At 43.2% G+C, this 20082-nt stretch overlaps 1 protein-coding gene across 1 annotated transcript; it reads left to right on the forward strand.

Annotated features, from left to right (window-relative positions):
• Positions 1-4322: 4322 nt before the first annotated feature.
• Positions 4323-18058, forward strand: LOC139277034 (CCN family member 2-like). The gene is made up of 5 exons (XM_070895036.1): positions 4323-4396; positions 4924-5140; positions 8822-9070; positions 13034-13248; positions 15447-18058. The coding sequence occupies exons 1-5, from the start codon at positions 4337-4339 to the stop codon at positions 15696-15698; spliced, it is 993 nt and encodes a 330-aa protein (XP_070751137.1). The 5' UTR covers positions 4323-4336; the 3' UTR covers positions 15699-18058.
• The last annotated feature ends 2024 nt before the right edge of the window (positions 18059-20082 follow it).

The following is a 20082-nucleotide window of genomic DNA, read 5'->3' on the forward strand; positions in this document are numbered from 1 at the left end:
TTTGCTACATCCAACATGGTGAATATTTTATGTTCTGGGCCCAGGCCATTGAAAATCATTGTCGGGCTGGCCACTATCGGGTGCTCCCGGGGTGTAACTTTATTTAAGGCGGTATAATCTTTAGTCAGCCTATATGAGGCATCTGGTTTCTTTACTGGCCATACTGGTGAGTTGGTCTTAGCTATTGTTTGTCTCACCACCCCTTGTCTTTCCAATTCTTTCACTATCTGAAGGACAGCTGCTTCAGCGTCGGGCTTCAGCGGGTATTGCCGGTGGGCTTTATGTTCTGGGTCTGGGATCTTGACTGGCTCGGGCCCTAACAATCCACAGTCCTGTTTGTGTTGAGCCCATAGAGCAGGGTATAACTGACATATACTTCCCCAGGTGCCCTTTGTTTCCCACTCGGGATCTATTGGATGGATCCCAGCCATCCGTTGCTGCTGATGGCCCGGGTGGTTAAATTTACACTGAGTTTGGTGCTTGTCTCCCCAGACTACTCGGTTACGCTGGGGGTCTATTAGTATCCCTATTTCCCTTAATGTTTCTATTCCTAATATGGTGCCTTCAGGATTGGGTGGGTCGTATTATTCCCTGTACTTCCAATAGTACAATTTCACTTAAAGTTGCCTTTCTGTTACCTCCTCCCACTCCTTGTATGCTGATCATTTCCTTGGTAAGCGGTATGTCTAGATTAGTTATGGATATTGATGCTCCCGTGTCTATCAGCATCTCGCACTGCCGGCCCCCTAACACTGTGCTAACAAACATCCTTGGGTCCTCTCTTTGTGGTCCCACATCTTCACCGGGGGCCAGTAACCCCTATTGGGTGGCTGCCAACCGTAGCATACTTATGATGTCCTCGTTAGAAAGCGTCTCTTGTGGCAGGGGGGATGGCCACAGATTCCGCTGAGCTTCTCTAAGGAGCACTACCACTTCTCCCCTGGTCAGGGGTAGAGGGGTAGTTCTCCTCCTGGGACTCCTCTAATCTGTCTGGGTCCCTGTCCTTCCACCTCTCCCCCATTAGCCCAGTATTTCCTTGCTGAATGGTCTAGTTTGTCACAGTTCTGGCACTTTCGGCCTTGATTGTCCACCCCTCCCTTGAGCACCTTTTTTTCTGCTGGCACTCTCTACTAAAGTGGTCTTCTTTTCCACAATTAAAACACGTCAAGGGGGCTGCGCGTAGTTTTCCTTCCTCACTCGTTCCTTCCGCAGCTGCTGCCACTGCAGCCACGTACGCTTCTACCACGGCTCCTTTCCTTTTCTAAGTAGCATCCAGCTCAGATGCCCATTTGGACAAGTCGTCATAGTTTTGCATTGTAACTAGCTTTGTTTTTAATACGTCTTGGTGTGCAGTACTCAACCCGTCTTTGTATAGTTTTAGGAACGTTTGATTATCCCTGGCGGGGTTCAGTATTCCCGAATACTTTTGGAAGCTCAACCATTTCCGCTCTGCATAGTCATGTGCAGATTCCCCCTTGTTTTGGGTGACCCCCATGATTATTCCCCAGTGTATGGGTATTGCTCCTGCTACCCGAGTTATGTCTGCTTTAAATGCCTGATATTCTGCCTCCGATTGCACAACGGTGGGGGGCTTTCATCGCACACCAAGTGCCATCCCTGTATCATTTTCCCAACTGTTGCCACATTTCTTCAGTCATTTTTGCTCTTACTAACGCTTCCTCATCTCGGTTGTGAAGGCTGTGGCATATTCTTATTTCCCGTATTTTCTGCCAAAACTCTTCAGTACTTCATCTCCTCTCTAACTTGCGTAACATGTGTAATAACTTCAATGTGTCCCCGGGTGTCAGTGACACACAGGTGGTTTTTATCCGAGGCGGGTATTGTGGGCTCGTCTGGGTTGCCTCCAGCAGCCGATACCGCTGGGACAGCTGGGGTGCCGGGTATAGATTCTGCCCGTACCTTCTGGTATGGAGGAGGACCACCTTTTCTTCCCCAATCGTCATAGTCTGGATTATATTTGCGAGTCTCATCAGCCAACTCATCCCACTCTGGTCTCCTACTATTCTCAATTTCTTCACTTAAAAGTTCCAGTGGGGGGATATATTGGTATCGGTGCAGGCAGTGGGGTAGGTGATGCTGTAGCTCGCCCAGTTACCGCTGCACATTTTGTATCATTCCTACTGCTACTTCCACCTCTTCCATCTTTTTTATTTTAGCTTTTCGTTCCTGTATTATCTTATCCTTTCTTTCCATCTCTTTATTTTGTTCTCAATATGAGCCTGGTCTCCTTTATTTCTTGGCTGGCGCTCCCACCACTTTGCCTGCCTCTCCGATGGGTCGTCTGGTTGCCATCCCTTTTTCTTCATTCCCTCAATTAGTTTCATGTTTTTATCTGCTAGCATTTTCCCAATAGATCCCTCAGTCCCCAGTCATATTCGCCGACCATTTCTAAGATCGCTAAGGGGCCCTTATTGGGCTACTCTTGTACCTCCGTCGCGTCTCCTGACCGATACTTGTTTGTTAGTACTGCGCCCCGGTTGACCACTTTAGAGCCTACTCATACCCCAAGTCATCCTTATTCCTTGGTCTCCGTCCTCTCTGTGGCTTGTTTATTTATTCTTTCCACAGATTTCCTCCTTTCCTGTAAACAGTGTAACAGCTCTAACTTGTAGGTGGTATTTAAAAAAAGAACTCACCCCAACAGCTGCCATATCGTTTTGGGTCAGCGAGTCTGTATCCTGCAAACTACGCCAATTGATGGGGAGAGTCGGCCTTCTCCTCTCTTAACAAGCCCGGATTCAACAGATACTTTGGATAAGTTTAACGACTTTAATTCCAACACGTGAAGGGGAAGCATCTCACTTCTCAGCCACCTGAGAGAGGCTCTCCAATGAGCTGTTCAAATTGCACCTTAATTATACAGATTTTGGCACGAGTGTTCTCGTGGACAGACCTTAACAGTGACGTGATTGGTTGTACCAACGCATGATCAAATACCCATTTGTTCCCTTTTTCCAGGTGTCACTTGCTTTATATTTTTATATGGTTAGATTAGTTTCTCTTTGGATGTTCTTTGTTGCTCCTTGAGCCCAGGTCAATGAGTGGTCATCCTGTGTACATGTGGTTTTAAGCATACCTTTTGTTTAGTCAGCTCAGGGCCTCCATAATAGACAGATGACATCTTTGATAATCAACCTTGCTCTTGCAAATACCACATGCTCCGATGAAACGACTCAAAGTGTTTGGCACCTTCCCGAATGCTTCAATTCCACTTTGAGCAGTCATGGGCCAGTGATTCCCAAGAGTCGGTGGGGATGTTGCATTTTTTCATGGAGGCTTTGAGGGTGTCCTCGAAGCATTTTCTCTGCCTTCCTGGGGCTTGCTTGCCATGATGGAGCTCAGAGTAGAGTGCCTGTTTCGGGAGTCTTGAATCAGGCACGCAGACTATGTGGCCCGCCCATTGGAGCTGATTGAGCATTATCAATGCTGGGGATGTTGGCCTGAGAGAGAACACTGATGTTGGTACGCCTATCCTGACAATGGATTTGCAGAGTTTTGTGGAGGGCATGTTCTCCAATGCTTTTGAACTTCCTACTGTACATCGGCCATGTCTCTGAAGCATAAAGGAGGGCGGGAATCACTACTGCTCTGTAGACCATAAGCATCTCTCTAGACCCAGGGTATAAACCAATATTCCCTCTAATTATTTTTTCATAAACTGCCCCTTTAACTGGCTGCACATTAAAATTTTCGCACATACGCAGCTTCATCCAAGTAAAAGCCGGTGAGCAGCCTGTGCAGGACCTCCAGACCACTGCGCAACTGCACAGTTTAGCGGGAATGTTGGACTCTAAACTATTCTATGTAGTGTGCATCCTGAACATAAAGGGGCACTCGTAGAATTGTTTTTCTGGTGATGGTCACTCCTATTGACCGAACACAAAATAGGCAACAATCATTATTGAGGTACATATTCAACGCAAGTAATTCATTCTACGCCACGCGTATCAATCCATTTGTAATCAGATACAATGTGTAAATGACGGGACCGATCAGAATGCTGTATTCTCCAACATCCAGGACACCGGGAGGAGTCAGGGAAGCAACGCAACTTTCTATTTGGTTCTTTAACTGTTATCCAATAACTAATTGGACCTCATGTTGGCGGATGTCAAAATGTCAGATGGCATCCGGAATTCGGACAAAGTTGGCGGTGTTCCAGAGTTGTCTCTGTTTGCCGTCCAGTCTGTGATTAACGTCACAGCTCCCTATAAATACCGCCACTTTCCCACTCGCCAGAGGCTGCAAAGTTTGAAACTAGCAGCTTTGCAGAACTCTCCACAGTACTGCTTCGAACAAACAGCACAGAAACACCATGAGGAATCTCTGGGTTGATAGCGTGTTCACGTTTTATATCCTTTGCATTGCCTACAAGGTGAGGAAACCCACTTGTGTTCCTGTTTTGCACATTGGCATATACTTAAGCAGGTATTGTTTAATGATACGTAATAGTTCATTTAAGCTGTTGCCCCATGTCAACAGATCCTCAGTAAAGTAAATACAGGAGGTGTACTTATGTCAGATGTTACAGTTTGTATTTGTTCGGGCTGGGGCGGAGCAATAATAGTGACTTCAAAGTGAACAGAGAATAATTGCTGTATCGGTTTACCGGATTGGTTTCAATTTAAATTGTTTTAGCATGTTTCCGTGGTTTACATTACAATTTAAATAGTGATTCAGAATACACTATGAACTATTTCGGGGAACGTGGATCTGAAACTAACAAAACGTTCTGCTCTCTCTCCCCACTCTCAGTTTAATGTTGGAATGAAATATTCCTGTTGTTACTCACCTCACAGGCATCCCACATATTCCATCTGTCCACCCACAGCCCCGCCTCTCAGTCCACGCCACGCGGTTCCTCGGTGACCATATTTTGACGATTGCCGTCTCCTCCCGCAGGTTGGTGCTCAGCTCTGTCCCTATCCGTGCCGCTGCCCCCGGATTCCGCCCCGCTGCGCTCCGGGAGCTCCTCTGGTTGTGGATGCCTGCGGTTGCTGCCGGGTCTGTGCTAAGCAGTTGGGAGAATATTGCACCGGTTTGGACGTGTGCGATCCCCATCAGGATCTGGTCTGTGATCACAGCAACAGCTACTCTGGGACCAGCGGGATATGTACCTGTAAGTTTATTTATCAATAATAAGGTAATCCTTAATCGTGTTTCTGTATAGGATAACGCACTAGGTCTGGAAGAAGGCCTTTCGGCCCATTGCATCATGTGCTTCCAGAATACCAACCCTGTGTCAAGCTAACAGTGCAGTGTTGAATTTAATTGTTATAAATTTGCATGGTACAATACTTTAATATCTTCTGACTTTATTATGTAGATCAGGTGCTTTCGGTCACATTTAACGACAGTGTTGGTTCTTTAAGATTAATCAGCAGACAGTTTAGTAATTTATTTATGTCGACCATTAAATTGATTTGAGCAACAAGTGATTACTCTCCTATGGGGAGGTCTCTTTGGGTTGAGGCTCCAAGGGGACATTCCTGGCAATGGAAGATCAGAAGCAAGCCAACCCTCTGTGGCTGACAGTAATCCAATATGTTTGGGTGGAGGAACGGATTGACGAGCCAGTAGACAGGTTGGAATGGGAAATACAGCTGGTGAAGAGGTTGAGTGCAATCCATGTCTTACTGCACATTGGAGGGGGTTCATGATTCCTGCTCAGGAGAATAGAAGTTGAAGTAATGAATCACAGGCAAGTCAAGATCACACTTCTGAAGAAAATGAAGAGGTTTGGCAAAATGGTCACCCAATCTGTGCTTGGCTTTCCACAATATAGACTGCAATACAATGCACATTAACGCAGGTATTGAATATCTTTGTTTACTAACATGTGCACAGTGGAACATTTTTTCAGGAAGACAAACTATTCCTATCAGCACTGGGCCATAACTGAAAAAGACAATCTGATTTTAAATGTATAATATCTACTTATCTAATCCCAGACCAGCCTTCAATAGAATGTGTTGCGAGGTTCAATCCATCATCAGTCTTCACTGTATCTCCTGCCTGACCATCCAAATATAAACATTCACTGAGTTTACATGTAGCCTAATCCAACACTAGTCTTTACCTTGTGGCCTAATCCAACATCAGACTTCATAGAAACTCTGTGTCGATCAATTTTACTTAATTCTTTTCTCATTTAGAACCATTTTTTAATGAAATAATTATCATGGCCCTAAATTTGAGGTTGTAATGATGGCAAAACTGCCAACATTCGGCGTCATTACAACTGTCAATCTGACAGCAACTTCTGGCATCTGCACATGCGCAGTTAAATGTGGAAATTTAGAAGTTGCACTCAGTCATTCCCTGCTCCTCCAGAGGTCCCCGGAACCGGCAATCAATTGAAATTACTGACTGACGATAACTACCCTTTTACACTGGAATATTGCTGTTAAAACCCTCCTCCAAAAGTTAAGTCTTGTTGAATGAGGTGTACCAGGGTTTGTAATGGCATACTGAGTCATAATTACTGCTGGACAACTGTTCTGGCCCTGAAAAACTAATTATATATTTGTGGAATGTCAAATTTTTCCACTATGATAAAAAATTCCATGGTTTTTAAGTTTATTTATGATATTTCAGCTTCTACCTTAATCCCATGTGTATGTCCCAATCTTTATTTTTCTCTCTGTAAATTGATTAAAAAATGAAGGAAAATCTGTGCATTTTACTTCCTGGTTTGCTGTCTGTGAGAATTCTTCAGTGTGATTGGCTGCATAGCCAGCTTGATGACATCACTGTTGCTGGACGCTGGAGTTCCCCTAGATTTGGCGTCAGATTCAAATTAATGTCGGGAGAGGTGAAATTGATGTCACAGAGATCACTAGATCCTTGCATGCAACTTTCTTCGAGGGCAGCGGCAAGTGCCATTACTTTGCCGCTGACCATAAAATCCAGACCTATATATGTTCTCGGAGCATCTTGGTGCCTATTTTGAAAGCAGGCAGAACACATGGCAAGATTTCCTACTTTTCTGTCTGTATCTGTATTTAATCTGAAATTCCCAGTAAATACCAGAATCATGATGGATCTGGAAATAATACAATTTCTGTTCATAAATCAGGTGGGAGGATTGGGGGGGGGGGGGGTTGTTTTTGCTGTCAGAGATCTTATTTTAACCTGCTCTCTAGCCATAATTCTGTTTGCTTCTGTGTGTATTGATTGATTGTTTGGACTTAAATATCAACAGAACATTGTCAGCTTGTATGGTGCCATGGTTTAATCAGAGTGCAGCCATTTGTTCCTAAGTCCCTGCATACATGACATCATAGACTACACTTTAAAACATTAGTTATGAAGTCCTTTGGAATGCCCAGAGATCATGAAAAGTGCTATAGAAATGCAAGTTTTTTTATTTTTTCTTTTCTATGTAGTACAAAATATTATGATTGTGCGTAGAGTCGGATAGTGATTGCATTCTTCTGTGCACAGGTTTGTAGATATGCAAGTGATTAATGAGGATTTCAGTCCAAAAAACTGGATTTGAAATAACACAAGTATAATGTTCAACTATGCAGGATTCTCGCTGAAATGCAGGACAGATATATAACTTTTACCTCATTATTTCATCATCTTAAAGAGCCCATTCCACAGTGAAGCTTTTATGGTCAAACAGTGCATCCATTTGTTGATGTTTGAGGCTAAGCCATTTCAAATCTAGTTTGCATAATATTTTCTTTGTGTTAACAGTAATTTTGAAGTTATTCCTAGAACCTGTTAGTCAACTGGTGAAATTGACAGATGAATAACAAGTTAAAGTTTTAGATTTTAGTCAACTAGTTATTAATATAATCGCTAAATAATATGTTTTATTATAATATAATATAATATGCCCGGATTTGGCAGTCAGCAGAGAACAAACAGCACTCGTTGTTCATTACGCTTACAGCTGCCCACAGACTTTTTGTGGGCTTTTGAGCAGCAATTACGGTCATCGGGTATTGGAAACAGCGCCCTCTACTGTGGATATGAGACCTGTGTAAACAGGACAAGCAACAGCCTGTCTCCTCAACCAGTCAGTTTGAAGAATCCTTACTGTGACACCTAGAGTCGAAACCAGGAATATTTAATTAATGTAAAATCATGCACAGAAAGCAAAATAAAGAGAGGGAAAAAAAGACGGGATTAAGAGAGATTAAGATTACCCACTAAACTCACCAGAAAAATAGGGTTTTTCCATTCTAGTATAAATTGATTTTTAACAGCGTGTTAGTCTTAATTACTGCTAAACAATCTCTGCCACTGAAAATTTACTTTTACAAGTGTGTTATCTCATTCCTTCAGATTATAATTATTGTTGAAGATTAAAAAAAAATCTTTTATCTTTTTTAATCTCTCTTTCTTAATCCCATCTTTTTCCCTCTCTTTTGCTTTCTGTACATGATTTGGCATTGAATTAAACATTCTAATTTAAACTTCCTGGTTTAGACTCTACACATCTCAATTTGATTGGCTAGGCATTCTTCAATCTGATTGATTACAAAGATACGCAGTTGCTTACCTTGTTCACACAGATCCCAGATGCCCTGTAGGGCTGCACTGTTTTGGCTCTCTAATCACCGCAAGTTCCAGTGCAAAAGCCGATAAAAAGTCTGTTGGGAAGTGTAAGTTGTGATGAACATCGTCGCTGACCGCAAATTCTGGACCATTATATATATTCTATTATAATGTAAATTAATGAAATGACATGGGCTACACAGTGATATTTTTTGAACATATTGAACTATTACAGTGAAGTTCAGTGTAAATGAGATATCAATTATGAACATTTTTAAATTGTGTCTAGCACTTGAAGCTGGAACATGTGAATTCAATGGGGTGATCTATAAGGATGGTGATGTATTCCAGCCCAGCTGTAAATATCACTGTTGGTGCTCGGATGGAGGAATTGGTTGCATCCCACGCTGTAGTGAAGATGTCCGCCTGCCTGGTCCAGACTGCCCTTATCCAAAACGTGTTGAGATCCCAGGAGAATGCTGTCCTCGATGGATATGTGAGAAGCAAGACAATGGTATCTTTGGCAATGCTTTGGCAGGTACTTATCCAGAGTTCTTTTGTAAATACTATCCTTGCTTTACACTGCAACTCTCATGCATTATCAGAACAATGGAATCTGGTTATAGTGATTGATTTGGTTGATCAGTATAGGCATGCCTGACACATTCTGTACTGTTTAGTACTCACCAGTGCTTTAAAGCATACTTTGCCAGTTCAGTATGGCACTTAAACATCTTCATAGCACAAAATAATCAAACAGATAGCCTGGAATGATAGCCAATACTTCACCCATCTCTAATGTGTGGAGCAGGAATGGGAAAGAATGAAAACAATTTGACTGAATTAGGACTGGTAATAATCTCTGCAACCTGAAACTCTCTGGATGGAAAGGCAAAAGACTATTCATATTGGCAGTGGAAATATTAGCCGCTTCTTTGGTTGGTTGTTAAATATTTAGTAGTTGATCCTTTCATACAGCAAAAACATTATAACAACAATTTGCACTTATATAGCACTTTTTAATATCAAAAAACAGTGCAAGGCAGAGGCATAATCAGACAAAAATGGATATTGAACCAAAGAAGGTGATCAAGGGGGGGAAATTGCAGTCAGAGGCTTCCATTTAGCGAACACCTATGACCTGAAATGTTTTTATGAAAATACCTGGTGGCCATGGATGAACCTACGATTGCAGTCGGAGGCCTTCATTCGCTGTGCAGCGTGCGGGGAGATGACTTCCCATACGTATGGCATTGCTGGAGTCACGTGGGCCTGGACCACCAATCACTAGATAGTATTCGCATTGATAAAAATAGGAACTCCGTTTGTGCGAGTTCCCATTACTATCAATGAGAAAACCCTTCTAAAACAAGAAACACAATATAATAAATTTAAAAAATACCTCACATATTTAAAATGAAATGTAATTAAATGTAATTAAATGTTTTAGAAAAAATATTTTGGGGGGGGAATTTTTTTTAATGTGTTTTAATAGGGTTAAAAATAAACTTACGTTAATGGACAGGGTTTTTAACATAAAAATGAATGATTAAATTTAATTTTTCTATGTTTTAAAACTCTTAGGCTGGTAAAAGTAAGCTATACGCCTACTTTTACCAGGCGTAAAAATTTGAAGGACATTCCTTGGGCATGAGTTGGGCAAATAGCCCAATCTCTCCCCTGCAAATATCTGTCCTGCAGAGGATCTGTCAAGAGAAATCTTGACTGATCGGAAAAGCCGGTTTTCGGCGCTTGCACATCTTGCCCGAAAACCGGCTTTTGCGAGACCTCGCCGGCTCCGTGCGCACTTCGTACGGTCTTGACGAGGCCAGAATTTACAGCCCAATAGGACGGGTGCCCAAAAGTTTGGCCAAAGCTTTAAGGAGGGTCTTAAAGGAACAGGTGGAGAGGCAGAGGGGTTTAAGGAGAAAATTAGAGCGGGTGGGGCCTGAACATCTCTAAGCAGGCTAACCCATGGTGGGGTAAAGGGAGGGGGATAATGCACCGAGAAACCGAAAGTTCTGGTAGGAGGGTTGTAGGGCAGGAGGAGGTTACGGAGATAGATATGTATGCAGATGATTTCATCAGGAGGCAGCATGTAGATATGAAAGATGAGGGGGACCAAGGACAGATCCTTCGTGGAATTGAGGTAATGGTGCAAGGGCAAGAAGAGAAGCCATTGCTGACGATGCTCTGGCTATGATTGAATAGTTGAAAGTGAGACTGTACAAAATCAATGACACTTTGGAAACCCATATCCATATGTTGAAACTGACGAACCTAAAGGAGCCCAAAGCCTGTAAGGCATCGGTCCTGAGCTTTGATCAAAGCTCCCAAAGCTGGCGACACAGACCCCTGTGCAGAGGTCCTATCCAATGTGTCCCCAGAGGTGATCATGCACACTACAGTAGACAGCAGACCGCTCATGAAACTGGCCAGATTGCCATATATGCTGGTGCATGTCAGGGAGTCTTCTTCAGTAGGCTGGGCCTCCGAGGTCTGCATCTCGATCCTCTGTAGCAGAACTGTGACCTGGTCTTGCCCTCTGGTAAGCCAGGTCCTGGGTTTCCCTTTCTAATGTCTCCTGCACCTGTTCATTAGTGCTGACTGAATCACCCTGTGCATCTGCCTCTACCTCACTCTCTATCCCAGCTGGGGTGCCAATCTCTACGCTGGTGTCTGGAGTGAATGAGTGACAATAGTTCTTTGGGAGGGTTCTCCTCTGGAGATTCCTGTTGTGTAAAATGAGGAGAAGCTAGAGAAGAGGAGAAGATACAAGGGCTAGTGTGGGATGACAGTTAACAAAGCTGTTGAGGACTATCCGGGGTAGACAGTACTAAGGTGCCACACAGTTTACATTCAGGATTGTGAGAGGAAAGCGAATAATAGTAATAAAGGCAGACACTTTGATATGGGCTTGTGTCAGCTTTGCCTTCATCAATGCTTCTAGCAGATTCCTGGCCCTACGTTTGCATGATTTTCTCCTCCATCAGACTTAGTGGGTGCATGAGAGTAGGCAACCCCCGCCCCCTCCCACACGCACACGCACACTCAGTTCGGGTCCCCTTCCTATTATGCATCATCTTCGCCTGCAAAAAGACTTGTTACCAGCTATTCAGCTGTGTAAGCCTTTTTCATCTGGAGAGCATGCAGATAAGCAGCAAGTTTGAAGCAAGATGGGAGTGGCTGCAGTAAGAAAAGGTGGCAACAATTAGCAGGAGTGAAAGGCCTTCGAGTTGTGATCAGGTGAACTCAGACTTCTCTTTGAGACTTGTGAGGGCATAAGCAGCCGTGACCTGCTGTGATTGGAGGAGAAGTAGGCAGAACACAGGGAGGGAAGAGTGAATTGGAGGGGTGGGGAGGTAGCAAAAAAATCACCATGGAAAGGTGTCGCTCATCATAAATGGAGACAGGAAGACCTGTATCTCACCCTTGCAGTCCTGGTCGGGTCTTTAAAACTCTTCCTGCACTGAAGCCATGTCCGTGCACGCTGACCAGCTCTGCAACCTCCCTTTAAGACTGCAACTGGGGGTGTGTCGGTGCCCTCATGCCATCCTTTGGGAAGAGGACATTGGTCCGTTCCTGAACCTGCTCCACCAGTACCTTCACCACAATGTCACTGAAGCTCTTGCTCTCGACATCCTGCAGATACGGCATCATGTGCAGAGACAATGGAGCTGGCACTTCTGAGGGATACAGAATAAACAGCAAATGCTGAGAAATCACCAAAATAAAACACAGAACTGACCATTCTGAGTGCCAATGAAACAATAAGTGTTGTTGTGAAATCGATTACAGTCAGCAGGCAAAGTTTTTTTGAGGGTGACTACACACCACTCTTTTTAAGATGTGCATTCACCCGTTAAATACTGGAGTTCTGAGGCAAAAATCTCTTCACTCAATCGGGCGGGCTGCCTGTCAGTATTCGCACGTCTGGGCAGCCCAACAATGGCGTGCAAATATGGCCCGTCCGTCAAAATCAGCCATAAACACTGTTATTGTTTCAGCCTGAACTATATGATCCATTCACGTGGTGTGGACCCGGCCAAAGGAGCTGTTTATTATAGTGAGCATGAATACACAGCGTTGGAAACTCTAAAATAGAAGCCATCACCAAGGTCGTCTTTTTTTGTGTGTAGCTATCATTTGCCTGTGCTAAGAATTTTCCAACAGAATTTTCGATTTATATCCTCAATGATATAATCCTCTTTGACCAAGCTTTTGATCACCTGCCCTAATTTCTCCTTATGTGGCTCGGTGTCAAATCTTTTGTCTTATAATACTCCTGTGAAGCGCCTTAGGACGTTTCACCACATTAAAGGCGCTATATAAATACAAGTTATTGTTGTTGACAAATTAATATTTTTACGAACCATTATATTAAGTGCACAGTTTTCTTATGGTAGTAGCTTATTTGACAGCCTAAATATATGCATGAATTGTTTGTTCATTTTATGACTGATTTTGAAACAACTAAGATTATTGCTTATATTATCTTCAGCATTCAGATCGGAAGCATTCTATGGGAGATATCCCTCCAGTGTGACTTACAACTGCCCAGAGCAAAGCAGTGAGTGGAGTGCCTGTTCCAAGAGCTGTGGGATAGGGATGTCTACCAGAATTTCCAACAAGAATCCCAGTTGTATTTTGGAGACACAAAGCCAACTTTGTATAGTGAAACCATGTCAACAGGATCATGCAAAACAAACTCAATTGGTGAGCAATAGTAAATCTTTCACCAGCTCCTCATTTATTCAGCAATAAAGTTGTTGGTGATGAAGCACATTACAAGATTTATTTAATCTAAAAAAGAGCTATACACTACATTGGCAGTTGAAAGAGTTTTGAATTATTAGTATAGTACTCCACGTAAACTGATTATATGGATTGAATGAGCATCCTTATACTTAAACAGAGAGAACAGTAGATAGGTGAGTGTTTCATACATAAACAAAGGGTTCAGCCAAAAACATATCAGAACCTATTAAAAGTGTGTTTGTGTGAGCGCCAAATGAAGATAGTATTGACTCATCCGTGATAGCCCTGTTTCTAAATACAGACCATAGACCCATTGGCTAGGATTTTGAGGTAAAAATAATGGTGAGGCTATCAGAGCTCACTGTTATTAAAGAGTAAATCAGACAGCAACTTCTGTCGACCATACACAGCGCAGTTAAATGCAGAAATCAGGAAGTTACTGTCCGAGTTGCTCTGCTTCTCCAGAAGCTTCGGTATAGCAGTAAATAGCCGAGACAGCCAACATTGAAATACATTGGAGGGCATGAAGTTGTATTACTTATGTTGTAGATACCCACTAAACAGAGAGGATGTTTCCTCTCATGGGGGAGTCTTGAACTAGGGGGCATAGTCTCAGAATAAGGGGTCGCCCATTTAAAACGGAAATGAGGAGGAATTTCTTCTCTCAGAGGGTCGTGAATCTTTGGAATTCTCTACCCAAGAGAGCAGTGGAGGCTGGGTCTTTGAATATATTTAAATTGGAGATAGCCAGATTTTTGAAAGATAAGGAAGTCAAGTACTATTGGGAGAGGGAAGGGAAGTGGAGTTGAGGCCAGGATCGGATCAGCCATGATCTTACTGAATGGCGGAGCAAACTCGAGGGGCTAGATCCTGCTCCTGCTCCTATTTCTTACGTTCTTATGTTCTTAAACATGGCAGAAAAAGTTACATCTTGTCCATTCAAGTGTAAGTGAATATTGAACAGGGTGTTAAGTCTTAATTACTGCCAAACAATCTCTTTGGCACTGAAAATTAACTTTTACAAGTGTTGAGTATCATTCCTTCAGATTTTAATTAATATTGGAGATTTAAAAAAATTAAAACTTATTTTTTTACTTTTTCTTTCTGGCTCTTTTATCTCTCTCTCTTAATCACATCTTTTTTTCCCTCTCTTTATTTTCCATTCTGTACCTGATTTGGCATTGAATTAACTGTTCAAACTGATACCTCCAGGTGTTTCTTATGCCCTGTGGAGAGAGAAAAAGAGTTAACATTTCAGGTCAATGACCTTTCATCGGCATTTTCTGTTTTTATTTAGCAGTTGTGACCAGCCTCGGGTAAGGTCAGTTATAGTGATATTTTTGCTGCTCTTCAATCTGATTGGTTCAGGAGATACACACAGTTGCTTGCCCTGTTCACACATGTCCCAGATCCCCTGTAGAGCACGCCATGCTGAAATGGATTTCAAATCACTGCAAGCTCCAGTGCAAAAGCGAATAGAAAATCTGAGTGCAATGAATGGCTGGCATCGTTCATTCGCTGCTGCCCACAAAATCAGAGCCATAGTAGTTGGATTGCTTTTTGAAGCTCTGCATTGTCTTGTTACAATGCTCCATTATGCAGAAGGTGTTATTGATAGCTATGTCATGTGCGAAGGTGAAGGGATATTTAGCAGTTACACAAAAGCAAAGTAGTGTGGATGCTGCAAATCTGAAATAAAAACAGAAATGCTGGAGATACTCAGCAGGTCAGGCAGCATCTGTGGAGAGAGAAATAATTAACGCTTCAGATCTGATTGAAAAAAATCTCAAAATTCGTGCCTTTGACGACGGATTTGGGAATCCTTCCTATTCTCTTTCTTTCTTGGCTCGGCACCTGTTTTCCTTGTGCCTACCTGTGAAGCATCTTAGGATGTTTCTTAAACCCTGTGCAGAGAGAAACAAAGTTAATGTTTCAGGTCGATAAACTTTCATCAGCATTTTCTGGTTTTATTTGGCAGTTGTGATCAACCTCAGGTAAAGTCAGTTAGAGTGATATTTTTGCTGCTGTGAAATTGGGATATTACACAATGATTGGACACTATAATGAACTAACTAAGCACAAGTGAGATATATTTTCAAGCCACATAATTGCATTTCACAGTTAATTGTTATGCTCTTATATCCGTTTTTTTCCAGGGAAGGAAGATTTGCGAGCCAACAACAAGGGCACCTCAACCAATTCAACTTGAATACAATAACTGTGTTAGTGTTAAGACGTATAGACCCATATACTGTGGTTCATGCTCTGATAGTCGCTGCTGCACTCCACACAAAACCAGATCAGAGATCGTGGAGTTAAAGTGCAAGCATGGCAGGATTGTGAAACAGCAGATGATGTTCATCATCACCTGTGTCTGCCATTATAACTGCCCACATGCTTACAAATAAATTCCTCTAACATACTGCAACACTAAGAGCAGTTTATTTCCATACAAGATTGTACAGTGTAAAAAAAAAATGCTACACTAAAGATTTAAACATGTCCCACATTTCTAAAAAATTTAAAAGGAAACTTCTGGCTTTGAACTACTGTTTACTACACAGATCACCCATTTAATATTGAGTTTCCAGCACTAATTAGCATATCATCTTCATAGCAAAAATGGTTGAAGTGAACACTTTCCGTTACCATTAATTGCTTTGCAGAAATCATTAAAAGTCAATGGGCTCAATTTTCCCCAAAGTTTTTTTTTAGCTTACTCGAAGAGTTCCGCCCATTTTTTGGGGCCCAAGTACAACAAAAAAAAATGTTTTGAGTTTCCCCGTTGGATTTCTTCATCTTGGTGTGGACTAACCTGTCCTTTAGTTTTACGGGTGGAGCCTAGATCCGCATCAAAAATATCGGGATGCCACAGTAACCAGGGATACAATGCGAGCTGAGGCTGCAAAGTGAAACATACAGCCAGCTCGCAACACATTAAAACACATTGCATCAACAAAAACACATTAAAAAACATTGCATAAACTTAAAAATACATTAAAATATATTGCAGCAACTTACCTCCAATTATTAAAGCCAGTCATGCTCCACTGCCCCTAGCCCTGGCTGAAAAGCTTGCCAGCCTGCTTCACTAGCCTGCCCCGAGCCCTTTGCTGCTGCCGGTCCAGCTCAAACTCTCCCACCCCACCACCCAGCCCAGAGTGCCTTGCCGGTCTGCTCCCCTGCCCCTAGCCTTGGCCGAAGGGCTTGCTGGTCCGTTCTCCCACCCAACCCTGGCTGAATGGCCTCCCGGTCCACTCCCCTGCCCCTATCCCAGGCAGAGTAGCCTCCTGGTCTGCTCTCCCACCCCTAGCCCAGGCCGAAGGGCTTGCTGGTCCGTTCTCCCACCCAACGCTGGCTGAATGGCCTCCCGGTCCGCTCCCCCGCCCCCAGCCCAGACAGAGTAGCCTCCTGGTCTGCTCTCCCACCCCTAGCCCTGGCTGAAGGGCTTGCCAGTCTGTTTCCCTGCCCGACCTTGGCCCTGAGTGCCTTGCCGGTCTGCTCCCCCACCCCTAGCCCAGGCCGAAGGACTTGCAGGGCCGTTCTCCCGCCTAACCCTGGCTGAATGGCCTCCCAGTCCGCTCCCCCACCCCTAGCCCAGGCCGAATGGCCTCCCGGTTTGCTCCCCCGCCCCTATCCCAGGCCGAACGGCCTCCTCCCTCCCGGTCCCCGCACCTAACTACACCCGAAAGGCTTCCCCCAACTACACTCTCCCCCAACATCTCTCTCTCCCCCCACACCTCTCTCTCCCCATTCCCCCCCCCACCTTTCTCTCCCCCTTTCTTACCTTTCCTGCTGCTGCTGTCCAGGCATCTGCTGCACTTACCTGCACTGATTTCCTTACCTGCGCCGATTTCTTTAACTCTCCAGAAGATTTTTCTGCCGAGGCCACATACACTGGCCTAAGCAGAACTGGAGTAACTCTCAGCTGACCAAACTTGTCTAAATGGCCAGAATTGGCGCGGGCGGCAGGTTACGCCCCCTTTGGCTGAAAAAAAAAACTTACCTAAAAAAATCGTAACTAACTGAGTTATGTTGGTGCAAGTCGATTGGGGAATCTGGTTTTTTAACTTAGTCCAAAAAAAGCAGCCTGCACAAAAATAATGGCGCAAATCACTGGGGAAAATTGAGCCCTCTGTCACTGGATCTTGAGGCTACATTGCACAATGCTGCAGCAATGTGTGAAACATATGCAGAACCTTCATGAAAACCCTGGGGGCTAGAAATTCACCGAGGGCGATGGTGCAAAACAGGCGGTATCGTATCGGCTGTCCGATATACACAGCACCTGATCTTCAGTTCCATTGACTGCAATGGAATGGAATGCAGTTGATGGATATCGGGTGCTGCGTATAACGGGCGGCCGATTCGATACCACCCGTTTAGTGCCACCACCCAAGACAAATTCCGAGGCCTAGGTGTTTAACTGACGACCGCGGTTTGGCCTGTTTAGGACGCAAAGTCTCCATCCTAATATTCATCTGTTGGGCTGTGAGCTCCCTCTGCTGGATGACACTGGGCTGCAATGTTTGCACAATGTAGGAGGTTGGAGGAACATTGCCCATATTTTTCACATAGCCGAATGTGAATGCAAGCACTAGGAAGCATCACAATATAAGAAACATTATAATTGAAGATTTGACTATTTACCTTGAATCAAGTAGTAACAATACAATAGTTTGTTACACTTTTAATTAAAAGTGAATACCACTTGCATGACTATTAGCAATCACAGGTATAAGAGAATGTATATTCTACATCATTTTGCTTGAGAAATGTATTTTATGTAAATTTCTGTATATATCAATACACATTTCTATCCATTACTTTTATATAATGATTAATAAAAAAATATTTCCATTCTTTGTCACTCTTTAATAACATACATTACAAGTTGTATGGGAACAATTTCTTTTTAACTTTGTAAATAAAATAAATGTGTAATCATTTATATACCTATTTTCATAATTTCACCATTTTACATACACGCTATTTTGAATAATTAGTTCTAAATTTTCTTTACTTAACACAATTTTTAACAGAGACTTTTTACTTCTTTCATTTTTCTCTTAGTTTGAGTGCTAAAGTCCCATGATTTTTTACCCCATTCCCTGGTTTCACAGGGTTACATGGCAACCTCTGGCATCTGGACATGCGCAGTTGAATGCAGAAATCAGGAAATGGCTGACAGAGTTGCCCTGTTCCTCCACAGGCTATGCTCACATGTCAGCTGTGGCCCAGTGGGTAGCACTCTCACCTCTGAGTCAGAAGATTTTGGGTTCATAATCCCATTCCAGAGCCTTGAACACAGAAATCTCAGCTGACACACCAGTGCAGTGCTGAAGGAGTGCTGCACTGTTGGAGGTGCTGCCTTTTAGATGAAATGTTAAACCGAAGCCCCATCTGCTTTTTCAGTTGGACATAAACGATCCTATGGCATTATTTTGAAGAAGAGCAGGGGAGTTATCCCTGGTGTTCTTATCAATATTTATTCCTCAATCAACATCACTAAAACATATTATCTGGTCATTATCACATTGCTGTTTGTGTAAGCTTACTGTGTGCAAATTGCCTGCCATGTTTCCTACATTACAACAGTGCCTACACTTCAAAAATACTTGATTAGCTGTAAAGCATTTTGGGACATCCTAAGGTCATGAAAGGCACTATATAAATGCAAGTCTTTATTTCTAACAGTATCTCACCAGGATACTCAACATTGAAACACATGGAAGAGCGTGAAGTTACGGTACTTATACAATAAACGTGAGGTACTTACGTACTTACTAAACATGCCAGAAAAAGTTAGGGCTTGTCCATTCAAATGTAAGTAATTTTTTTAACGGCACAATAAGTCTTAGTTACTGCCAAACAATCTGACATTGAAAATTTACTTTTAAAAGCATCTCAGTAAAGATTCTTCAATCTGATTGATTGGTTAAGGAGATGCACAGTTCTTTCTCCTGTTCACACTTATCACAGATCCCCTGTAGAGGGCACTGTGCTATTTTGCTTCCCTAATTACTGCAAATCACAGTGCAAAAGCCCACAGAAAGTCTGGGCAAGTGAAATGAATGCCGAGTGCTGTTCCACAAAATCCAGCACAATGTGATGCTGGTGCAATGGTGAGTACAGCTGCCTTCCTAGTAATTGAACTGAGTTTGATTCTTGTTATGTATGTACTAACTCAATAGACTGAATACTGTAAGCTAACACAGGTGCAAACCTGGCTCTGCTTTATTAGGGCCCAAAGTGATTACATTACATGATGGCTTGCCTTTTATACCTGGGCCGCACACACGTGCGTCCAGTCCATTTACCTCCGACAGTGACGCCACCTGGTGGCTAATAACCCCAAACATACATACATGACAATATCCCCCTTTAAGATATTAGTAACAGTTTTTACAAATTGAGAGGGTCCGGGGCTTTCCACTCCCGAGTTGATCGTCTCAGTTCAACTCCAGCCTTGGGCGAGCGTTCTAAGTCTGTAAGAATGGGGGCTGGGTAGCTGATCTGATGGGAGTGGCAATGACCATGTCAGGGATTGAAAGTCCAGATTCATTGATGACAGCAGAGTCCTCTGATGACTGAGGGTAGGTTGGTTGGTCACTGATTGTGTCTTCCTCAGACTGTTCCGGTTCATCCGTGTGCCGCAGCTTTATCTGATCAACATGTTTCCTGCATGTTTGCCCATTCTTGAGCTTGACGATAAATACTCTGTTACCCTCCTTGGCCATAACAGTACCGGCAATCCACTTGGGACTTTGACCATAATTTAGTACATACACA

This window comes from Pristiophorus japonicus, chromosome 12 (assembly GCF_044704955.1).
Source record: "Pristiophorus japonicus isolate sPriJap1 chromosome 12, sPriJap1.hap1, whole genome shotgun sequence".
In the NCBI taxonomy this organism is placed as follows: Eukaryota; Metazoa; Chordata; class Chondrichthyes; family Pristiophoridae; genus Pristiophorus; species Pristiophorus japonicus.